The following is a 21,143-nucleotide window of genomic DNA, read 5'->3' as shown; positions in this document are numbered from 1 at the left end:
AGAAGGTTGAGGGGAGATATGATTGCTCTCTATAAATATATCAGAGGGATAAATATAGGAGAGGGAGAGGAATTATTTAAGCTCAGCACCAATGTGGACACAAGAACAAATGGGTATAAACTGGCCACCAGGAAGTTTAGACTTGAAATCAGACGAAGGTTTTTAACCATCAGAGGAGTGAAGTTTTGGAATAACCTTCCAAGGGAAGCAGTGGGGGCAAAAGATCTATCTGGTTTTAAGATTCTACTCGATAAGTTTATGGAGGAGATGGTATGATGGGATAATGGGATTTTGGTAAGTAACTGATCTTTAAATATTCAGGGTAAATAGGCCAAATCCCCTGAGATGGGATATTAGATGGATGGGATCTGATTTACTATAGAAAACTCTTTCCTGGGTATCTGGCTGGTGAATCTTGCCCATGTGCTCAGGGTTTGGCTGATTGCCATGTTTGGGGTCGGGAGGGAGTTTTCCTCCAGGGCAGATTGGAGAGGCCCTGGAGGTTTTTTTTGCCTTCCTCTGTAGCATGGGGCATGGTTGACTGGAGGGAGGCTTCTCTGCTCCTTGAAGTTTTGAACCATGATTTGAGGACTTCAATAGCTCAGACATGGGTGAGGTTTTTCATAGGAGTGGTGGGTGACATTCTGTGGCCTGTGCTGTGCAGGAGGTCGGACTAGATGATCAGAGTGGTCCCTTCTGACCTTAGTATCTATGAATCTATATTTTCCCCTAGTTCTGTTCCTGCTCTTTATTATAGTTCAATATATTTCAAATGAGGAAAATGGTAGAAAAGATATCTGCTCTCCAACAGAACCCGAAGCAACATCAGAGCAACTGGGAAGGAGACAATTTGCCCCCAAAAGGAGAAATAAATGAGTAACAATTGCTTTGAAATGGGGAAACAGTATAACCGTGATGCTCAGGGTTTGTTTAGACTAGGAAAAGTGATGGAGTTTAGGTCAGGTCAAGGGGAAAGCTAATGCCAAACACTGCACCTGGACTGCATCTGCTCTACAACTATAATTGTCTTTTTACACCAAGATCACTCACTTGAGCAGCCAACGCCATGTACAGCCCTAGTGGATGTAAGGCACAGGTAGTTTTTGCCTCAGTGTAGCTTGTTCGGATCAAACCCCCCATCCCAGCCGCATCTCCTGGGGCTGATGGACATTCTTGGCAGGAAAGAGAAACACTCCTACAACTCAAAAGGAAAGGAGTTGATAGAAAAGAATCACAGGACTGATCCCAAAGAAGGGTGAGCTGCAAAAGGCAGGAGGAGGCAACTCATCTGGGGGAGCTGCGAGACCACCGTGAAGATGGTGCACAGATCACGATGTGGGAACTAGCAAATATGATATTAAAAAAAAAAAATCTTTGACCAGCCCTAGTCGAGGCATTTGTTATAGTACTGTGTCATGTGGCTTTTCTGATGTCTAGTAAGTGCTGAGCCCTGACTAAAGCTTTTCCCACACTCAGAGCAGGTGTAGGGCATCTCTCCCGTGTGGATTCTCTGATGTGTGATAAGGGCTGAGCTGTGACTGAAGCTTTTCCCGCACACCGAGCACGTATAAGGCGTCTCTCCTGTGTGGATTCGCCAGTGTGTGATAAGGTTTGAGCTCTGATTGAAGCTTTTGCCGCACTCAGAGCACGTGTAGGGCGTCTCGCCGGTGTGGATTCTCCGGTGTCTAATAAGGGCTGAGCTATGGCTGAAGCTTTTCCCACACTCAGAACATCTGTAGGATGACATGCCGGTGTGGATTCTCTGATGTGTGATAAGGTTTGAGCTTCGATTGAAGCTTTTCCCGCACTCAGGGCATGTGTAGGGCGTCTCGCCCGTGTGGATTCTCTGATGTGTGATGAGGGCTGAGCTATAACTGAAGCGTTTCCCGCACTCAGGGCACGTGTAGGGCATCTCTCCCGTGTGGATTCTCTGATGTGTGGTGAGGGCTGAGCGCTGATTGAAGCTTTTCCCGCACTCCGGGCAGGTGTACGGAGTCTCTCCCGTGTGGATTCGTCGATGCCTAATAAGGTTCGCACTCTGACTGAAGCTTTTCCCACACTCAGAGCATGTGTAAGGCATCTCTCCGGTATGGGTTCTCCGATGTGTGATAAGGGCTGAGTTATGACCAAAGCTCTTCCCACACTCAGGGCAGGTGTAGGGCATCTCTCCCGTATGGATTCTCCGATGTCTAATAAGGGCTGAGCTACGATTGAAGCTTTTCCCGCACTCAGAGCACGTGTAGGGCATCTCTCCCGTGTGGATTCTCTGATGTGTGATCAGGGCAGAGCTCTGACTGAAGCTTTTCCCGCACTCCGAGCATCTGTAGGGCGTCTCTCCCGTGTGAATTCTCCTGTGTGTGATAAGGTGCGAGCTCTGATTGAAGCTTTTCCCACACTCCGAGCAGGTGTAAGGCGTCTCTCCCGTGTGGATTCTCCAATGTGTGATAAGGGCGGAGCTCTGACTAAAGCTTTTCCCGCACTCAGAGCACGTGTAAGGTCTCTCTTCTCTGTGCATTCTCTGATGTGTGAAAAGGTCCGAGCTGACATTGAAGCTTTTCCCACACTCCTGGCACGTGTAGTGTGTCTCTTCCAAGTGGCTTCTCTCATGTGTAATAAGGTCTGAGTGGCTACTAAAGTTTTTCTCTGGCCTGTGCTGAGTCTCACAGGCTTTTGATTTTTCTGGAAATGCACAACTCCCGGAAACATTCCCTTTGGATCTTCCTGATAACGTTCCATGGGGTTCTACTTGCTCAGCATCTTCTTGTTGGGGTTTCTCCTCCTCCTTCTCATTCACCATCCCATCACCTGATGGGAGACAGAGAGAATCCAGACATAGGTCACTCCCTGTGCCAGAGAGAAAGGAAATCTCAGAGAATGTGAAACAATTGTGAAACAAACAAAAATATAAGCTGGAGAGGTCAAATCTATCAGGAGCTGATTTTCCCAAAACCCTTCATTGAAGGAGAGAGGTCCATTTCTGGGTCCGCATCTCACCCGAACACTCAGGGGAAAGTGAGATTGGGGAGGGATCTTCTGCCAGTTGTCAGTCAGAATAGCTGGAAAACCATGACTGACCTCTGCCATAATGATTCCTCATCTGCAGGGAACAATCATGAACTTGGAGAGCTCACAGGGTCTTTTAGGGTATCCCAAATGTTTCCTGCATTCCCAAACAGTTTTTGAGTTGGTTTCACCAATTCCTCACCTGTGCAGGCAGCTCTTGGGAGCACTTCTTTCTCAGAGCCCCGGAGGTCTGGGACCCATGGCTCTTCCCCTCGTTCCAGCTGCGAGATCACATCAGGTTTGGAAACTGGAAACCCTATTTCAGGGAAAGAAAAGAAGGGAGGTCAGTGGAATTTGTGGGAATTCTTGTCACAAAGAATATTCCATGGTTTTAACCCCAGCTCATTTTTAAGCAGTAACATCCCAAGGCCAGCTTCCTTGGCTCAAAGTGGCAGGAGAGTTGTTATTATTAGTATAAATCATAGTCATTACCTTAGTGCCTAAGGAGCAACTAACAGTGGGTCCCCATTGTGCTAGGCAAAGTACAAACAGAGAACAGTAGATGGCCCATGCCCTGAAGATTAGATTTACAATTAGATTTACAATCTAAATAGACAAGACAGACACAGAATGGGGGAAGACTTAGAACCCACCAGCAGAGTGAACAGATTTCTACCTGGAGACACCTGACTCATCCCCAGGGCAGAGGCTGGGTGCACAGATGATCTGTGGGCAGAGCACACAGGATCACGTCCCCTCTCTGTATTTCTACCTGGAGACAAATGACTCCTCCCCAGGGCACAGGGCAGAGGCTGGGGACTGACTGCTGTTGAGACTTGCTGGCAATGCACCTCAGCAAGTTTTTGCTGTGACACTGGGCAGATTTTCAAACCATAGTGGGGTTTATTAGTCAGCCAAAACACAGCATTGGAAAGTTCTTGGATTAGCACAGGGAAGCGAAGAAGACAATATAGTCCATGCTGGCCAATGCCCTTGAGCCATGCTGCTGTAGAAGAAGGTTTGGTTTCCTTTCACTGTGCCTGTCCATTTGTCTTCCCTCTGGCAGAGCTCCCTGTGTCTGCGAGCTCAGTTCTTCCTGCTCCCCAAAACATAACGAGTCCATGTATGCTTCACTCAACCAAGCGGAGATCCTCTCATGGACAGGTGACAATTATTCCCTTGTCTCTGATGGATATTCTATTGATGTGGGTTGGTCCCAGACGGTCCTTAATGACTAGAGCCCCACCAAATTCATAGCTGTGAAAAATGTGTCATGGAGCATGAAATCTGGTCTCCCCCATGAAATGTGGTCTTTTGTGTATTTTTACCCTTTACTATTTAGAGTTCAGAGGGGAGACCAGCGTTTCTCAAACTGGGAGTCCCAACCGAAAGGGAATTGTGTGTGTGTGTGGGGGCGGGTGGGTGGGTTGCAAGCCTATTGTAGGGGGTGTCGTGCAGTATTTCCAACTGTACGTCTGCTGGCCACCCAGCGCTGAAGGCAGTGCTGCAGCCAGCAGTAGCACAGAAGTAAAGGAGGCAATACAATACCATTATTTCAGCACTGCTGGGAGCCGCTGCAGAGCTTCCGGCAGCCGTGGGAGGTTCTTGGAGGTGGGTCTGACCCAGCCCCGGGAGCAGCCCCTGCGGGGGAAGAGGAAGACTCATCCCTCAATAGCCCAGCCAGGACCAGCAGTTGGCGCTCAACGTGTAGTAGGTGCTCTCGGTCAGGGTGCCTCCAGCCCTGCCCCTCCCAGGATCCAGGCCCCATGGCACTCAGGGCTTAAAGAGGCCTCGGGCTGGCTGTGTACGGGAGGAAGTTACCCTGGAAACTCCCACCCCCCCCAACCACGGCACTATAGGTGATCGTTCATGTTGCCCCCCCCATAAGGCTGGCCCTGACCTCTCCAAAAGTGAGGACCCCACCCATGTCATGCCCCTCTTACTTCTGCTCTGATGCTTGTGGCAGTGCTGCCTTCAACACTGGACACACAGCCAGCAGCCCCTGGCCTCTGGCCACCCAGCTATAAAGGCAGCTCCACCACCTGCCTCAGGGCAGAAGTAAGGGTGGCAATACCGCACCTCCCCATATAATAGCCTTGTGATCCCACCCCCGACCCCATCCTCCATAATCCCCTTTTAGGTTGGGACTCCACCCCCCGGTTAGAACACTTTGAAATTTCAGATTTAAGCGTCTGCAACTCAGAAATTTAAAATCCTCTGACCGAGAAATTGACCAAAATCGACCGTGATCTCGGTAGAGCCCTAATGACCCATTAATATCACCCCATGACAGTTACATGAAAAAAAAATCTGATGTCTCCTGCTCTTTATATTCATAGAAATACCAATCACAGAGGGAAACTGAGGTGTGTATTGGAGTCATAGAAATATTACCAAATTCCCACCTCTATCACACACACACAGCTCACAGCCCTGGGAGAGAAAGCAAAGCACAGGAGCTGGAGCTTAGTCCAGTGAACACCGTGGAGGACAAGCTGCAATCCTCAAACCTTGGTCAAAAAGGTAAGGCATGTGGGTCCCTACCCATAGAGAGGGGCTGGCTGGAGGCCTGATACCCGAGAGGGCGTTCCTTGAGCCGACCATGGAGGCAGGTGAAATGTGTCGCTACCTGTGATGGTGTGGACTGGCCCCTGCTGGAGGCCTCAGGGTCCTGACACACTCATCCCAGGAGCAGTGGAATGGTCCTCCAAGCAGGCTAGAGTGGCTGCAGAGGAAGCAGCCAATCAGAGCCCAGGAGGGCCCCATATAAAGGAGCTACAGCTGCAGAGATGGTGCAATTCCTTGGAGGAGTATGGCTGCCTGATGGCACAATGGATGGTCCAGAGCTAGGAGAGACCGGCCGGCCGGCCACTGGGTCTGAGCTAAGAAGAATCCTGAGACAAGGGTAAGACATTGGTGAAGGCTGAGACCCAGAGTAGTGGGTGGGCCTGGGTCTCCCCAAAATAGGCCACTGGGGAAGGGCCTACGATTGGACATCAGTAAAGCCCCAGAAAGGTACTGAACTGTCAGGAGGCCCACCTGAAGACTTGGGCCAAAAGAGACTAAGAGAGCAAAACCATTGCCTCCTGGGAAGAAGTCCTGGGGGTATGGCTTCATGGCAGGTCTGAGACTGGTTTAAAGACTGGATGCACCAAACTAGAGGGGGCACTTGTGAGAAGTGGGTGCTGACCCATTACATTACATTACCCTGGAACTGTGACATCACAAAAGCACCTTTTGGGGAATTAGGAAATCTAGTGACCTTAGGTGTAAGGGGAGGAAGAATTAAACTCTACAAGTGTGTGGAGAAGGTTGGGGAATTAAACACTTGCATTCAGAAGCAACAGCCTGTAATCCTTCTGGAAAAGGAGAATGTAAGGAATGGGAACTGGGCCATGTGACCTTGAGTGAGACAGATTCAAGGAGCCTGGAGGGCAGACAGCTTGTGGTGGCTGCTGTGGATCGGGAGAACAAGACTCTCCCCAAGCATACTCCCATTGACCCTGACCTGATTTAATGACCTATGACCCAGTCTTGTGGGCAATGTTATGCTAGCTAGAGGTAAAATGACATGACATAATCAGAATGGCTTATTAGCTTGCAACATGTATGGAGGGCAAGGATGTGAACATAAATGGGTTATTCAGCTTGCTACAGTTAAGGGCCTATTCTATTAAGCTGAGGCTTTGTGGGAGGAGTTATGCTAAAATCTGGGATTTAGCTGAATGGGCTTATGGAGAGAATCTCAGGTCAGATTTTACACTCATTTTGAGAGACTGAGTTACCACAAACAGGTGCAATACGCCACAGGATCCTGAAAGAAGGAAGTTTGGGGTGGGCTTTAGCAATTAGGTTGCTATGCAGTATCTCAGCAGTTGGACTGCATTGATATATTGGAATTATTAAGTGGTGTAAATCATGAGTGTTGATGCTTGATGCTTAATTATGGACTTTCCAAAGACCACATATGGGCAGAGGCAGCTATGGACATTCTTGTAATCTGGGTAAAGGAGGACACATGGTATATATCCATACTATTATCATAAGGAAGGGGATAAAATACCTCACCCAATTACAATTTTTGCAGGTTTTTTGGGTCCCTGGGACAGTGTAAACTGAATCAGCACCTCCCTTTTGTTGGGCTTACCTGCCATTTGATCCTTGTTTACAATAGTGTCCATACATTGTAAGTATACACAATGCAAGATAAGTATGAACAATGCAGGACCCTTTTTACTACACTTACCTTATTCTAATAGTTATGCGTATTGATCCTTGCTTATTATATCAATTATAGCTATTTTATATTGCACCAAAATTTCAACTGCAGAATTAACTTTGAGTAGCCACCTACAAGGGCAAGTTATAGGTGTAAAAATTGTACAGGCTACACTACCACCCTGTGACATCATCAACAAAGTGCCCATTTGTGCCTGGGTAGGGGCCCTGCTATGGCAGGGAATTAAAATAACATGGGGGGGGGAAAATGTGTAATGAAGTGAAACTGAACAGAAATAAAACTTTAGTATAGGCTCTAAAGCAACAAGGCTTGGGTAGGGATTTGGGGTTAAAGGTCTGGGATCCCCCAAAGCTCTACATCCTCCCCCAAACCTCTCCTCTCTCCCACTGACCCACCCAGCCCACTTCCTAGGTGCCCTTCATCCACACTCCCCTTCCCTTCTTCCCATTATTCTCAGCTGGTACCACATCCCAGCACCTTGGGAACTTGTGTTCCCTCCTCGTCTCTCACTACCTCATCCCTCCCTGCTGCTTCTTAGCTCTAACCCTGGACACACCCTGTTCTGGTACTCCAGAATTATCTACTCCCTGCCCTCTCCTTCACTCCCATGGCTCTGTTCTCCCTTCACCCATGGGGTCCTGAATGGCAACATTATACGCTCTCCTATCAAAAGAGGAGCTCATCTGACTGTCACACAAGCCATGCATGAGTTATACACCTGTTTACTCAACTTAATTCAGAATTGTACAGACAGCATATTTTTCCTCTTAAAATGAGGCAAAGACATGAAAGCTACAGTTAATGTAATTTTAATGCATCCAGTAAGGATATTTTAAAGTGACTGATAGAACCAAAAAATGCAAATGTCCAAAAAATTATACTAGTGGGTGGGAGATGAGGCCAAAATGGGTGGGCAAGGAAACTTGTCAAAACTTGTTTGATTACTTCTGGGGGAATTTGCATCAGTGAGTGTGCACAGAATTCATGCCCCTACACCCAGATTTCTTTGCTTACCTGCAGAAAAATGACTTTTGATGAGGAAGCAAAGGGAAGCTGCAAGAGCAGTCATGTGCCTACTCCCTGGCAGTGCAGATAGGTCAGTCTGGGCACCCAGAGCAGCTGGTAGAGAAGTAAATTACCACCTTGGGTGGAGGGCTGGGTAGGGGTGTGTATGTGAGAAACTCACTATTGCAGCATGCTTGGCATGGAGGAGTAGGGGGCTTGAAGTATTCCTGAAGAGGTAGGTGTGGGGGCAGGCTCTGTTGCCTCAGGCAGAGGAGAATGTAGCAGCCTGTCTGCTCAGTGAATTCTTCCCATTGTTCTTGGTGAATTCCCCCAGGAGTATAAAACGGGTGTAAAATATTAAGGCTCCTTTACATTGCCAGAGTGGTGCAAAGGAACCTTCTTCTAAAGGACAGTATGGCCTTATAAATGCTTTTGGTGTGTGAGTGATTAGGACTGGTCTAAATTTTTGGACTGAAAAAACTCCTGTCAAAATGTGCTCCATGAACTGTTTTCTATTCTCCTCTTTTGGAGATGGTCAGTAGCCAGTATAAATTATTCATGTTCTATGATGTAACACTGAGCATGGGGCTTCATATACTTGTTGGCTAATAATTAGAAGCAAAGGGTCAATAGGGTTTGGTGATTTCCTCCAGTGCTTCCCAGTCCCATTCTCCATGCATTGTATTGCAGTTTAAATAAATTACCAAAATAATTGAAACTAGCTGGATTATATTGCATTATTTTGACAAATATGCAGAATTTTGAAGAATTTTAAAATTGTGCACAGAATTTTTAATGTCTTGGTGCAGAATTTTAATTTTGGGCACAATTCCCCCAGGAGTAGTATAAGTAAAGGTATAAAATTACTAATCTGGTTCTTCAGAGATGACACCTTCTAATAACCAAGGGGACAGGACTTCTTACCCAGCAAGGCCACTGTCTCATAGGTCTCCTGCATGACGTCTCTGTAGAGGGCTCTCTGAGCGGGGTCCAGCAGAGCCCCCTCTTCCCTGGTGAAATACACAGCCACCTCCTCGAAGGTCACTGGCCCCTGAAAGAGCAAGAGCCCCCCGCTCAGTACCTGCTGCCCCACTCAGTCCCACTATTCATAGGAGAGCAGGGCCATGTAAATAGAAGCTCTAGGAGCTCATGTTCAGAGTCCCATCCCCACCTTGTTCAGAGCTGCCAGAAGGCCTCGGGTGAGGGGAGAAAGACAGAACTTTTGTCCCTCTCCCAGCTGACAGAGGGAGGCAGGGTCTTTACATTTATCACACACCTACAAGCCAGAGCTTGGTATAGGAGATGGAGCCTCCAGAAATCCTCCTTTTCTTTTTATGGATACAGACTAACATGGCTGCTACTCTGAAAGCAATCCCAACACCCTCTCAGTAAAATATATGACCAAAAGTCAATCAGAAAGTGTCTAAATTTCCAACCTTCTGATTTATATAACGTACAAGGGAAGCAAACAGAAATCTATTCCCAGCAGAGCCAAGGAAAATCAGAAGGAAGTTTTGAAAAGTAGAAGTACAAAATGAACCCTAACAATGGTAGTGGTAAACTACTAGATGGAAATGGCAAAATTATCAAAAATAATGCAGAAGAGGTAAGTGTTCAATAAGTATTTCTTTCCTGGATTTGGGGAAAAACAGATGTAGGTAGAAGGATGACACTCTTTCCATTCCAACAAGAATTCACAAGGACATTATACAGCAGCTATTAAAGTTAGACATGTTTAGATCAGCAGGTCCAGAACTTGTATCCAAGAATTTTAAAAGACCTGGTGGAGGAGTGTGGTGAACTGTTGTTGGTTTTTTAATTGGCACTTGGAACACTGAGGACATTCCAGAAGACTGGAATAAAGCTAATGCTGTGACGATATTTAAAAAGTGTAAAAGACAACCCAGCTAGTTACAAGTGTCAGTCTGACATCAATACTGGGCAAGACAATGTAGCAACCAAAACTGGATTTTATTTCCAAAATTAAAGGATGATAATATAATTGGTACCAATCAACAAAGGTTTAGGGAAAACAGATTCTATCAAACTAACTGGATATCTTTATTGGATGAGGTCAAAAGACTGGCTGATATGTTGCCCTGGATTTGAGGGCAACAAATGTGTATCTACCCCAGATTGTGATCAAGCTAATTGCAACCATATTGTGTGCATTAGCCACCACATAAATAAATTAGACCACCACATAGTTAAGTGTTTAATTTGAAAAACAGGCTTTTAGAGGCACGGTCAAAGCTAGCTGGCATTTTCTGCTAATCCAAATGGGAGGAGGGGAGAGAAGTAAATAACTGAGAATGAAAGAAAAGTGGATGAAAACCTTGAGTGTAGATCCCTCTGATATTAGAAGTGTATTGAAAGTTAAGAGAAGTGGTGAGCCAGTGGAAGTCACAATGACTTGTTTGTTTGGAGAAGTTAGCTATAAGATGTTTAGATAATAGTGTACTTTGGAGCAGTCGTCTGGAGCTATCCTTGGAGAGAAATCTTTGCTGTCATCTTTACTCCCCAGCAGGGAGGCATTTGGCCAGTACTGACCCATCACTGATTACTCAATACCATCCCAGAATTGGGATGTTCTAAACCTATTGCTTATGTCTGTGTGTGCTTAAATCTAATAAAATGCAGTGTTATACATAAGCATGCTTACTTGCATTACTCATTGATCAAAAAGAATTGCTGTGTTCCCATTGATTTATTCCTGATTGCCTGGAGTGACATAGTTAAGGAGTTTCTGAAAACCCCAGGTAACAGATAAAGTTAAGAGTATTGTATTATCCTGAGACTTCTGTAAGACATCTGCTTTGGTTCAGTACAATATCTTGAGTAAACAATTAGAATGATACAAAATAAACACAGCATACATTAAATAGATTAAAAGCTGGCTAACTGAGATCTCAAACTGCAATTCTAAATGGGGAATTGTGATCAAGCTGATGTATTCTAGTGGTTTCCTACAGGGATTGGTTCTTGGCCCTGTGCTAGTTAACATTCTTATCAATGACCTAGAAGAGAATATAAAATCATCACTGATAAAGTTCACAGTTGCCACAGAGATTGGGCAGTAAGTAATCAAGTGTCAGTAGGTTCAGGCTCTAGCACTGGGAGTCTGGGAAGTTTTCCCAGTCCTGGACAAGGGGTTATTTACTCTTCCACAAAGAAGGGAAGTTCCACTCCTATTCCTTGAAACTAGGCCCCAGATTACACAAGCCTCAGTAGGTTTGTCATGTCCTGTCCTGTCTTTCACTACCCTAGTCATTTCCTGACACCTCCAGCAGCTCCCACCCTCCTATGCATTTACAGCTCCTCTTCCCCGCAAGCAGAACCCACCACCAGCTCCCTGATAATCCCTTACCTGGGCCAGCTGCACTGCAGCCATTTCCTTCCCCCTGGGAGGATGGGATGATCTGGAGTGAAACGTGGACGTTATTCCGCAGCCTGCCTGGGCGAGAAGGGCAATGTGAATTTTTGTCCATTACTTAAGCAGATTCTCCCCTCCCCCCCCCCCCCCCGATTTTTTTTCCCCTGCTCATGGACATTCTAGGTTCTGCCACACTGTGAAGCAAAGAGTGACCTTATTCCAGTACAGGCCTAGCCCCCTCCCACCAGTGTAACCCTCTGAGACATGGTGAACCCCTGCCATTAACAGGGGTCCTGTCATAAATATAAAGGGAAGGGTAACCACCTTTTTGTATACAGTGCTAGAAAATCTCTCCTGGCCAGAGGCAAAGTCCTTTCACCTATAAAGAGTTAATAAGCAAAGGTAACCTCATTGGCACCTGACCCAAAATGACCAATGAGGGGACAAGATACTTTCAAATCTGGAGCGGAGGGGGGCCGAGACACAAAGGGGCCTGTTTGTCTGTGTGATGCTTTGGCTGGGAACAGATCAGAAATGCAAGCCTTCCAACTCCTGTTAAGTTAATAAGTAAGCTAGCTAGAAAATGTATTAGATTTTTCTTTTGTTTAATGGCTGGTAAAATAAGCTGTGCTGAATGGAATGTAGATTCCTGTTTTTGTGTCTTGTAACTTAAGGTTTTGCCTAAAGGGACACTCTGTTTTGAATCTGATTACCCTGTAAGGTATTTACCATCCTGATTTTGGAGATGATTCTTTTACTTTTTCTTTAATTAAAATTCTTTTAAGAACCTGATTTTTTTTTTTCATTGTTAACATCCAAGGGTTTGGGTCTAGTCACCTGTACCAACTGACAAGGATTATTATCAAGCCTTCACCAGGAAAGGGGGTGTAGGGCTGGGGGAGGGGATATTTTGGGGGAATATGTCTCCAAGTGGTCTCTTTCCCTGTTCTCTGTTTTACACGCTTGGTGGTGGCAGCATAGGGTTCAAGGACAAGGCAAAGTTTGTACCTTGAAGTTTTTAACCTAAGCTGGTAAGAATAAGCTTAGGGGGTCATTCATGCAGGTTCCCACATCGGTACCCTAGAGTTCAGAGTGGGGAAGGAACCTTGACAGATCTTGACCCAGATGTGGCAGTAATAGCAGAAGCCAAGACTGTAGGGGCTGAGTTCATCCCAGCAAGGTCACAAGTCTGTAGGTGGTAGAGCATCCCCTTTAGGAGGGAGTCCCTTGCTTCCTGCTGGCAATATGCCCAGCTCAGTGCAGAAATGATACAGACTGGAAGCTCAAGGTACACATGCACCTCTTTCCTTTCATTGCACACATGGGGCATTCAGACCCAGATCTCCTCATATCACAATCACACCCTCCACAAGTTGCTCTCACTAACACCTCTTCCAATCGGTGCAGCTACACCTAATATAGTGAGTACAGAGAGAGGATGCCCAGTGGCTGTTGCCAGCTCCAGGGAGCAGAGTTAAGGTTGCATTGGCATGCACATTAGCTCTGTTTTTCCCAGTTGCAAGAGGTTTGACTTTTGCTGAACTCTGCATTCTGGCAGGGCCCAATGTACTGCTGGGCAACTTTAACTCTGCATTAATGAAGGTGTCAGTGACTAGACGAATGTTCAGTAAATTTGCAGGAAGTGATGGCTCCACATCCCTACCTGCCATTCACACAGGCAGCATAACCCTGGGCAAGGCCTCTTTCAGAGCCCAAGAGAAGGGGCTAGAGCTTAGAGCTCCTTTGCCAGTCTTGAAGGAGTAGCAGCAAGGGAAGGTTGGTAGTTGGAGGGGTCAAGAGATTTGAGTCATGCTTGGGGGGGGGGGGGTAGAAGCAGCTGGGATGGGGCTACCTGGGGCTGGGCAGTCTCCATGGAGGACACGTGCTCCTCTGCCCCTTCCACACTCCGTGGCTGGCAGAGAACAGCCACCCTGCTCCCAGTCCCAGAGGCAGCCATGTCTCCAGGCTGTCCCAAACTGTACCCACTAACTCTTCCCATTTGGGAAATGACTTGGGGCAACAATTTTCCACCCAGGCAAGGACAAATCCTGCTGATAAAATGGGTGGGGAAACACCCCAAATCTAAGGAGGTTTCAAACAAAGGTTGGAGCTTTAGAGAGGAGAAATGGTGAATAAAAATGATCCTATGGGAGCAGCAACTGCTCCATCCTGCATTTTACCAAGAGCTCACACATTGCACAAACATCCCCTCCTGTCTCATCCCCCTATGAGTGAGAGTCCCAGAGTCCTCCTCTCTGATGCACATGGGCATCCACTCCCATTAGTGCTGGGGGAAACGCAATCCACCTCCAGCAGTGAACCCTAATTTCCCCATCATATGGGGCAGTCCCAGCTGAGAGGGAGGTGACAGGGGGAGGGGGTACAAAGGGAAAAGGAGTGAGACTGAAAGTGGTTGTTACCCTATTACTCCCAGGATATTAAAGAGGTAACTTTTTTCAATTGGTCCTAAAAGAAATTCCCTCCCCCACCTCATCTACAAGAGATCTTAAAGCAGCAGAAGGAGAAAAACAGGAAGACAGAGCGCAGGACTCTAAACCAAACATTTTCAACCCCCTGGAAGAAACCACGTTTCCCATCTGCCCATGGGTGTATCTGAGCTCTATATGAGGGGACCCCCCCATTCCTCTCACAGCAGCAAGGGGAGACTGCAACCAGCCCCTGAGGGTCCTTCCCCATCCTGGGATGTGAAAGATCCTTGTGCCTTAGGTTCCACACTGGCCAAAGGAGTTTACTAGCACTCCCTCCCCAGACTCCCCCAGGCAGCCAGGGATAATTAGTGGGTTATGGGAACTGGAAGATGAAAATTCATTAAGAACTATGATATTTGTGTATTTCTTATTAAATCCCCAGACACCCACCAATCCCCATCCTTCTGATGAGCTATAAATATCTAAGGGACTCAGCTACTGATCCCACAGTGAGTTTCTGCCCTTCCCCACTTTCTATAGCAGCACTTTTATGAACTGGCCAGCGAAACCTAAAAATACTCTGAACCAAGTTCCAGTAGCTGCTGAGTATGCACAAGTTAAAAGGAAACCAAGGTGCCATCTCTCCAAGGACTTGGCCCCTAGTGCAAAATTAGAGACACTCCCCAGAAATCTGAAATGGCCACTGCAAAACTGATAGAACATTATTTATCTATTGACTTTTGTGAATTCTGGAGGATTCTCTGCACCTTGAAGTCTTTAAACCCTGATTTGAGGACTTCAATAGCTCAGACATAGGTAAGAGGTTTATTGCAGGAGTGGGTGGGTGGGAGGGATTCTGTGGCCTGCCTTGTGCAGGAGGTCAGACTAGATCATCATAATGGTCCCTTCTGACCTTAATATCTATGAATTACCAATAAAGGAAACAGCCCAGTGAAGGTGATACCCTGAGGGGAAAAAATCTTGTCTTTACAAATTGGTATAATCTAATCTGGGGCATTTATACAGTAAAATGCCTTATTTGTAGCCCTATGGCGATTGCCTGAGGTCACTACAGGGCAGAATTAAGGTTGGTTCCTTAGCTGTGAATTTCCATCCCCTAGCATATGGCGATTGCTGTTTGGTTGGCTTCGCTGAATCCATTTTGTTGTTGTTAATATCAACAGATATCAATGTATATATTTTAAACCCTTTCTTCCATTTCAGTGTTCAGCACTATGGGAAGTTATCAGGGGTGGTCAGACAACTGATTTGATTAAATGTTGAGATTCAAAGAAGCTAGATCTTTAGAGATGTTCAAACAAATTGTCAATGTCACATGCAAAATATCAGGTTTCAGAGTAGCAGCCGTGTTAGTCTGTATTTGCAAAAAGAAAAGGAGGACTTGTGGCACCTTAGACTAACATTTATTTGAGCATAAGCTTTCGTGAGCTACAGCTCTGAAGGGAGCTGTAGCTCACGAAAGCTTATGCTCAAATATATTTTAGTCTCTAAGGTGCCACAAGTCCTCCTTTTCTACATGCAAAATATACAGTGTAAATATCTGTAAATCAAATTCCACTCACTTCAGCAGCATTATATATAGCCTATTATATATAAAATTTTTCATCTGTTTGCATGTGCAGTGAACTTGACATTTACTGATAAAAACCCAACCCTTTCAAGTGTACTTTAAAGTAATGAAATACTTTAATTGTCACTTCCTAGACTGTAATTCTTCCTTTGAAGAGAATTACACCCTCTCTGTGATCCATTTTACTCTCAGTACCGTAACCCCATTGTGATGTAGCTCCTGTCTGGGAGCTCTGCTGAGGCCAGTGGCATTATGATCAGAAGGTGACACTCTGACACATGAGCAGAGACACATGGGGGAGGGTGGAAGATGAGAGAACATGGAGGCTACCAGGGTTGAACATGGCCCTTCAGAGTGTGGGGAGCAAACTCCCTCTCCTCTCTCCCACCTCCCAGAGTCAGTAACTCTGATAAAATTGTTCCTTGAAATCTAGAGCCCCAGTACGTGAGACAGTGATCAATGCAGGTGCCTTGGGGCTGCAGCACCAAACCCCTGCCTGGATGAGGGGGATGAATTGCAGTAGAAATGGGTTTGCCTGGGAGAGGGCACAGCTGATTGGGACCAGGAACTGAGTTAACCAAGAGGCCAGAACTCATGGTGGGTTGGGATAAGTCAACAGGACTGGGTAGAGGCACTTCTGTGTAATTTCCCCCTGTTTACCATCCTGCCATGTATTTAATTTAGAAACTTCACATTTAAACACACTGGAGCAAAGCTTTGAGGCACTTCCATGTACAGTGGAACTAGGTGCTCAATCAGATGCTTTTGCAACAGAAAGCAATCAGTAATTAACATGCATTCATTAATTAACTTGACTGGTGCTTGTGGCACCTTAGTCTAACAAATATATTTGAGCATGAGCTTTCGTGAGCTACAGCTTACTTCATCGGATGTATCGAAATGCATCCGATGAAGTGAGCTGTAGCTCATGAAAGCTTATGCTCAAATATATTTTAGTCTCTAAGGTGCCACAAGTACTCCTTTTTCTTTTTGCGAATATAGACTAACACGGCTGCTACTCTTAAACTTGACTGGTGCTGTGCATCAGATTTCAAAAAACCCAGAACAGATGGTGTGAATGTAAAAATATCAGGCATTAAGCAATGGAAATTAGATGCCAGTTCATATCTCATGCTTATCTCATCATTGTAATTGCATAGTTTTAAGAAACTGAATAGTAACACCATGTTTTAATAGCATTAGTCTATTTGCATAATTGTTTGCAAGATTTCATTGGATATTGTCGAACAGCAGTCTTCTCCTTTTTTTTTTTTTTTTTTTTTTATTTTGAGATCAGTAAATACAATCCAGTGCACCACTCCTGAAAGACTGCAAGCCCTGGCCAGTGACAGGCTCCCACCTGACAAGCCCTAATGTTAGGATATAGATATTCAGGCTTGTCTGTCAAGGCCTAGACTCCAAGAATTTAGGTGTATTCTTATCATTTAGCTAGTTAGAGATATAAAAAGAATCAAAGTCACTGTCTGCCGGTGTAAGGTCCTTCTCTTACTGTGACAGTCTGAGGCCCTGTTCTTAGGCTAAGATCTTTGGCTAAGCAACGGAGGCAGCCATAAACTGGGAAGCGACTGGTCACCTCCTCACACATCCTTCCAGACTAGTCACATTGAGATAAGGTGCTATTGGGCTGTTAGGATACAATCCTGTCCTGATAACGCCCATCGCCTCCAGAGAAAGGGAAGTGCCTAGAAGATGTAAAAGGAAACTTAGTTTGATAGCATCCTGTCTGGCAAGAACTCACTTCTCAATAGCTGGGATGTGAAATCCTCACTTCTGTATTTTGTCATTATAGTTCCCACTTTGCCATTGTTTGTCTGTATAATCTCTGTCTGGTTCTGCGATTGTTTGTCTGCTGTATAATTTTTTGCTGGGTGTAAACTAAGGTGGTGGGATATAATTGGTTAAATCATGTTACACTATGTTAGGATTGGTTAGTTAAATTTCAGTAAAATGATTGATTTAAGGTATAGATAAGCAGAACTCAAGTTTTACTATATAGTCTGCAGTCAGGAAGTGGGGGGGATGGGTGGCTGAAATGGGAACAGGGAATGGGGGTGGGGAAATTGGAATCATGTTTAGCTAAGGGCAGGAATGGGAACAGGGACACAGGTAAGGCTCTGTGGTGTCCGAGCTGGGAAGGGGGACACTAAGGAAGGAAACTGGGATCATGCTTGCTGGAAGTTCACCCCAATAAACATCAAATTGTTTGCACCTTTGGATTTCAGATATTGTTGCTCTCTCTTCATGCAAGAAGGACCAGGGAAGTAAGTGGGTGAAGGAATAAGCCCCCTAACACCTAAAAAGGGCTTTTGGCTTTTTTGACATTGCTTTATCCACCCCACCAGGAAATGCTATAGGTCACAAGGTAATTACATCATAACTTCTAGATATAATTCTACCAGCTATGTGTCAAAATTTAAATGGTTCTGTTTTATCTATCTTTCACCTTCTGCAATAATTAGATCCCATTTAAAAACTGGAACTGAAATAACCAAAGCAAGTTAAGAAGAGCGGCATTGGGCATAGGTGGAGGGGAAAGGGAAAAAGGAACATCCCAAACTATCAGAGCCCCAGACTCCTGTCCAACTGAATCCACCCCAGCCAGGCATATCACGCTGCGCCCCTGAAAAATCACCCATCCCGTGTGGCAGTGAATGCTACATGTTCCAGACAGAGCTATAGTTTGTGTCTGCTCTGCTGACATGCTGCTTTGGTACAGAATGCACCATGGCCACAGGGAGCAGATACATGAACTCCAAAATGTGCAGAAAACAAGAGGTTTGTCCATGGATGCACAGGCTGTCTTGGCAGGGCAGCTCAGCTGCAGTCCCTGCACACAGCTGGGGGTGTGTCATGGGTTCGGAGAAGTCAGTGTCCAGTTCTGTGGGGCTGTGCTCCTGGCACATACCTCCAGCACTCACTGCTGTTTCTCCATTACCAGCTGCACTGTTCAGCCAGCCCCACACCTCAGTGAGGTCACTGTCTCCCCTCCCACCTTCAAACTGGGACATGGTGCACCAGTGCCAATCGGAGTGCACTAGTGTAAATTCTGTCTATACTAGTTTTGCACCAGTGCCTATCATACCAGTGTGGCAGAGACCTTCGTTACCCAAAACAGCAGTACAGTGGCACTATTTCTAGCTCTGTCAGACAGCCTGGGTGACCTTGGACACGTCAATGCTTCTCCTCCCAACTTTAGTCTATTTACCCAGCTGCCCACTCACTGGGGTCTCCTCTCTCTCTCTCTCCAGAGCTGCTCACCACTAAAATCTGTGTGGGTGTCTCCAGAGCTAAGGTAGTTCAGCTCTGGAATAGTCTTAAAAGGGTGGCTGTGGAGTCTTTCCCTGAAAGTTTTTAAGAACAGGTAGAACAAACCTCTGTCAGAGATAATCTACATATACTTGGTCCTGCCTCAGCAGAGACAGCTGGACTTGATGACACCTTGAGGTCTTTTCCAGCCCTAACTTTCTATGATGCTATGCAATATATACGTATAAAAACACAACACACAGAATAAAACCCACCACAACATAATGTCATGCAATTCAGCAATAAAACAAACGAAACCACCCTACACTGCACAGCATAAAATGACGGAATATAAAGGAGAGCAAAGCAAACTAGAACAAGCTAGGACAAAAGTACACCACGCAAAAGAGGTTTCAGAGTAGCAGCCGTGTTAGTCTGTATTCACAAAAAGAAAAGGAGTACTTGTGGCACCTTAGAGACTAACAAATTTATTGGAGCATAAGCTTTCGTGAACTACAGCTCACATCATCGGATGCATTTGCTACATGCAAAAGAGCTCAGTTCAAACAACACAACACAGGTATGAACCAGCCTGAGGCAAAAAATGTACCATAAATCTGCAACAAAGCACAGTGCGATCACAGTTCCAAATGGCACCATGCAAAACAGCTCAGCTTAGAACATGACAGAGCATAAAACAGAATTATTTCTAGGTAGGCCTGGAAGGGATCTTGAGGTCATCTACTCATGCCTCATGTGGTGAGGCAGGACCAAGTATCCCTAGACATTCCCAGACTGGTGTATCACTAACTTGGTCTTAAAAACCTCCAGTGATGGAAATTCCACAACCTCCCTTGGAAGCCAACGCAATGCAAATAATCACATCAACACAACACTGTACACACACACACACATGCTGGGCTTGCAGTTAAGGGGAGAGGAAAGAATTCAAACAATCTGGCTTAGTTTCCCAGTTTTGCCCCAAATTCTCAACACTAACTTGTGCAAATTACTTCCCCTCTCCAAGATTTAGTTTCTCCATCTGTAAAATGGAGAGTAGCCACCCACCATTTGCCTATTTAGCCTTTGAACTTTTTGTGGCAAGGACTCTCACTGTGGGCATGTCTACACTGCAGTTAGACACCGGTGGCTGGTCTGTGCCTGTTGACTTGGGCTCACATGGCTCAGGCTGCAGAGCTGCTTAACTGTGGCATAGCCATTCCTGTGTAGTGTGGAAAAACTGCTATCTGTTTTAATTTGCTACCAGTAGCAGTTACTGATCTGTACGGTATTGTGAAGAGGAAAAAAACAAACTGCCATCTGTCCTAATCTGCTACTGGAACAGGGGTAGTGAATTGTAACCAGTAGCAGTTACTTATACCTAAAGTTGTCCTAACTTGACAGTGGTGGGAGATGGAAGCATAAAGTCTTTGGCTTCCAAACAACCCAGCCTGGTGCACATATGTATCAATTCACTCTTAATAGAGGGAGGCTATTTAAACATTGTTTATTGTGCTCACAACATAGCAGCCTGACTGATACTTGTGCACAAGTGATGTGTGGGTTGGATTCATTTTAATGGGATGCGGGACATGTGGTGGATAACTTAAATTTCCTTAGGGTTCACCTTCAATATACTTTGATGCCGGAGCCATCTCTGACCATTACAGTTCATCAACGTGGCAGGCAGGGACAGTCAGCAAGTCACTTGTCCCGTTGCCTTGACTGAGAGGGCAGATTCCAGCAAGCTCCTGGGGTAATATCTCATCAGTTCCCATCAAAGGTAAATGAATTGCTAAGAATAATTGAGGGACTTCCAGCAGTTCTGTGAACTGCTAGGAGACTTTATGCAGTCAGATACACTGTGAAGGGATTATTTGCTTAAAAAAAGCCTCTCCTTGCCCCCACGCTCTTTTTGCAAATACTGGTGTCTCAGTCCACTGTGGTAACTGTTACCCCCTCTGCCCCTGCCCTTGCTGGGGTTTTGCCATCTGGCAGCACCACACCCCTGGTCTTAACCCCAGCTCCTTTCCCCCATTCCTGATTTTGCCCCTCCGCCCCTATCCTAACCCTGCTTCCAACTGCTTGACCTCCCTCCAGTCAGTTTTCACCCCCTGCTCAGACCCTGGCCAACCCCCTTTGCCCCTTTCTAACCCCTGTAAAAAACAGACTGCAGAATCTGATGCCAAGGGCAGGGAGAAGGGCAGTGGCTTCAGCAGATGTTGTTGAGCATGC

The 21,143-nt window shown here is 45.8% G+C and overlaps 3 protein-coding genes across 15 annotated transcripts in view; 2 read left to right on the top strand and 1 right to left on the bottom strand.

The window, feature by feature from the left end:
• The window catches only part of LOC119849403 (zinc finger protein 501-like), a 1,099,011-nt gene that overhangs the window by 110,723 nt on the left and 967,145 nt on the right, over window positions 1-21,143 (top strand). The window lies entirely within an intron of this gene.
• Window positions 1-21,143, top strand: part of LOC119849388 (zinc finger protein OZF-like) — an 875,044-nt gene that overhangs the window by 401,104 nt on the left and 452,797 nt on the right. The window lies entirely within an intron of this gene.
• Window positions 857-21,143, bottom strand: part of LOC119849376 (zinc finger protein 420-like) — a 3,142,523-nt gene continuing 3,122,236 nt past the window's right edge. For 2 of the 7 annotated variants that reach the window (XM_043503783.1, XM_043503772.1), the window contains 2 exons: window positions 3,206-3,319; window positions 857-2,850 (listed from right to left, as the gene is read on the bottom strand). In XM_043503783.1, coding sequence (XP_043359718.1) covers window positions 1,385-2,850; window positions 3,206-3,319 — 1,580 coding nt within the window. In that variant the 3' untranslated portion in view covers window positions 857-1,384. The remainder of the gene's footprint in view (window positions 2,851-3,205; window positions 3,320-21,143) is intronic. The other 5 variants (XM_043503780.1, XM_043503774.1, XM_043503776.1 and 2 more) reach the window with 4 other exon arrangements.

This window comes from Dermochelys coriacea, chromosome 28 (genome assembly GCF_009764565.3).
Source record: "Dermochelys coriacea isolate rDerCor1 chromosome 28, rDerCor1.pri.v4, whole genome shotgun sequence".
NCBI classification, from domain to species: domain Eukaryota; kingdom Metazoa; phylum Chordata; order Testudines; family Dermochelyidae; genus Dermochelys; species Dermochelys coriacea.
The sequence above is the reverse complement of the archived record's forward strand: the minus strand, read 5'-3'. Positions and strand labels throughout refer to the sequence as shown.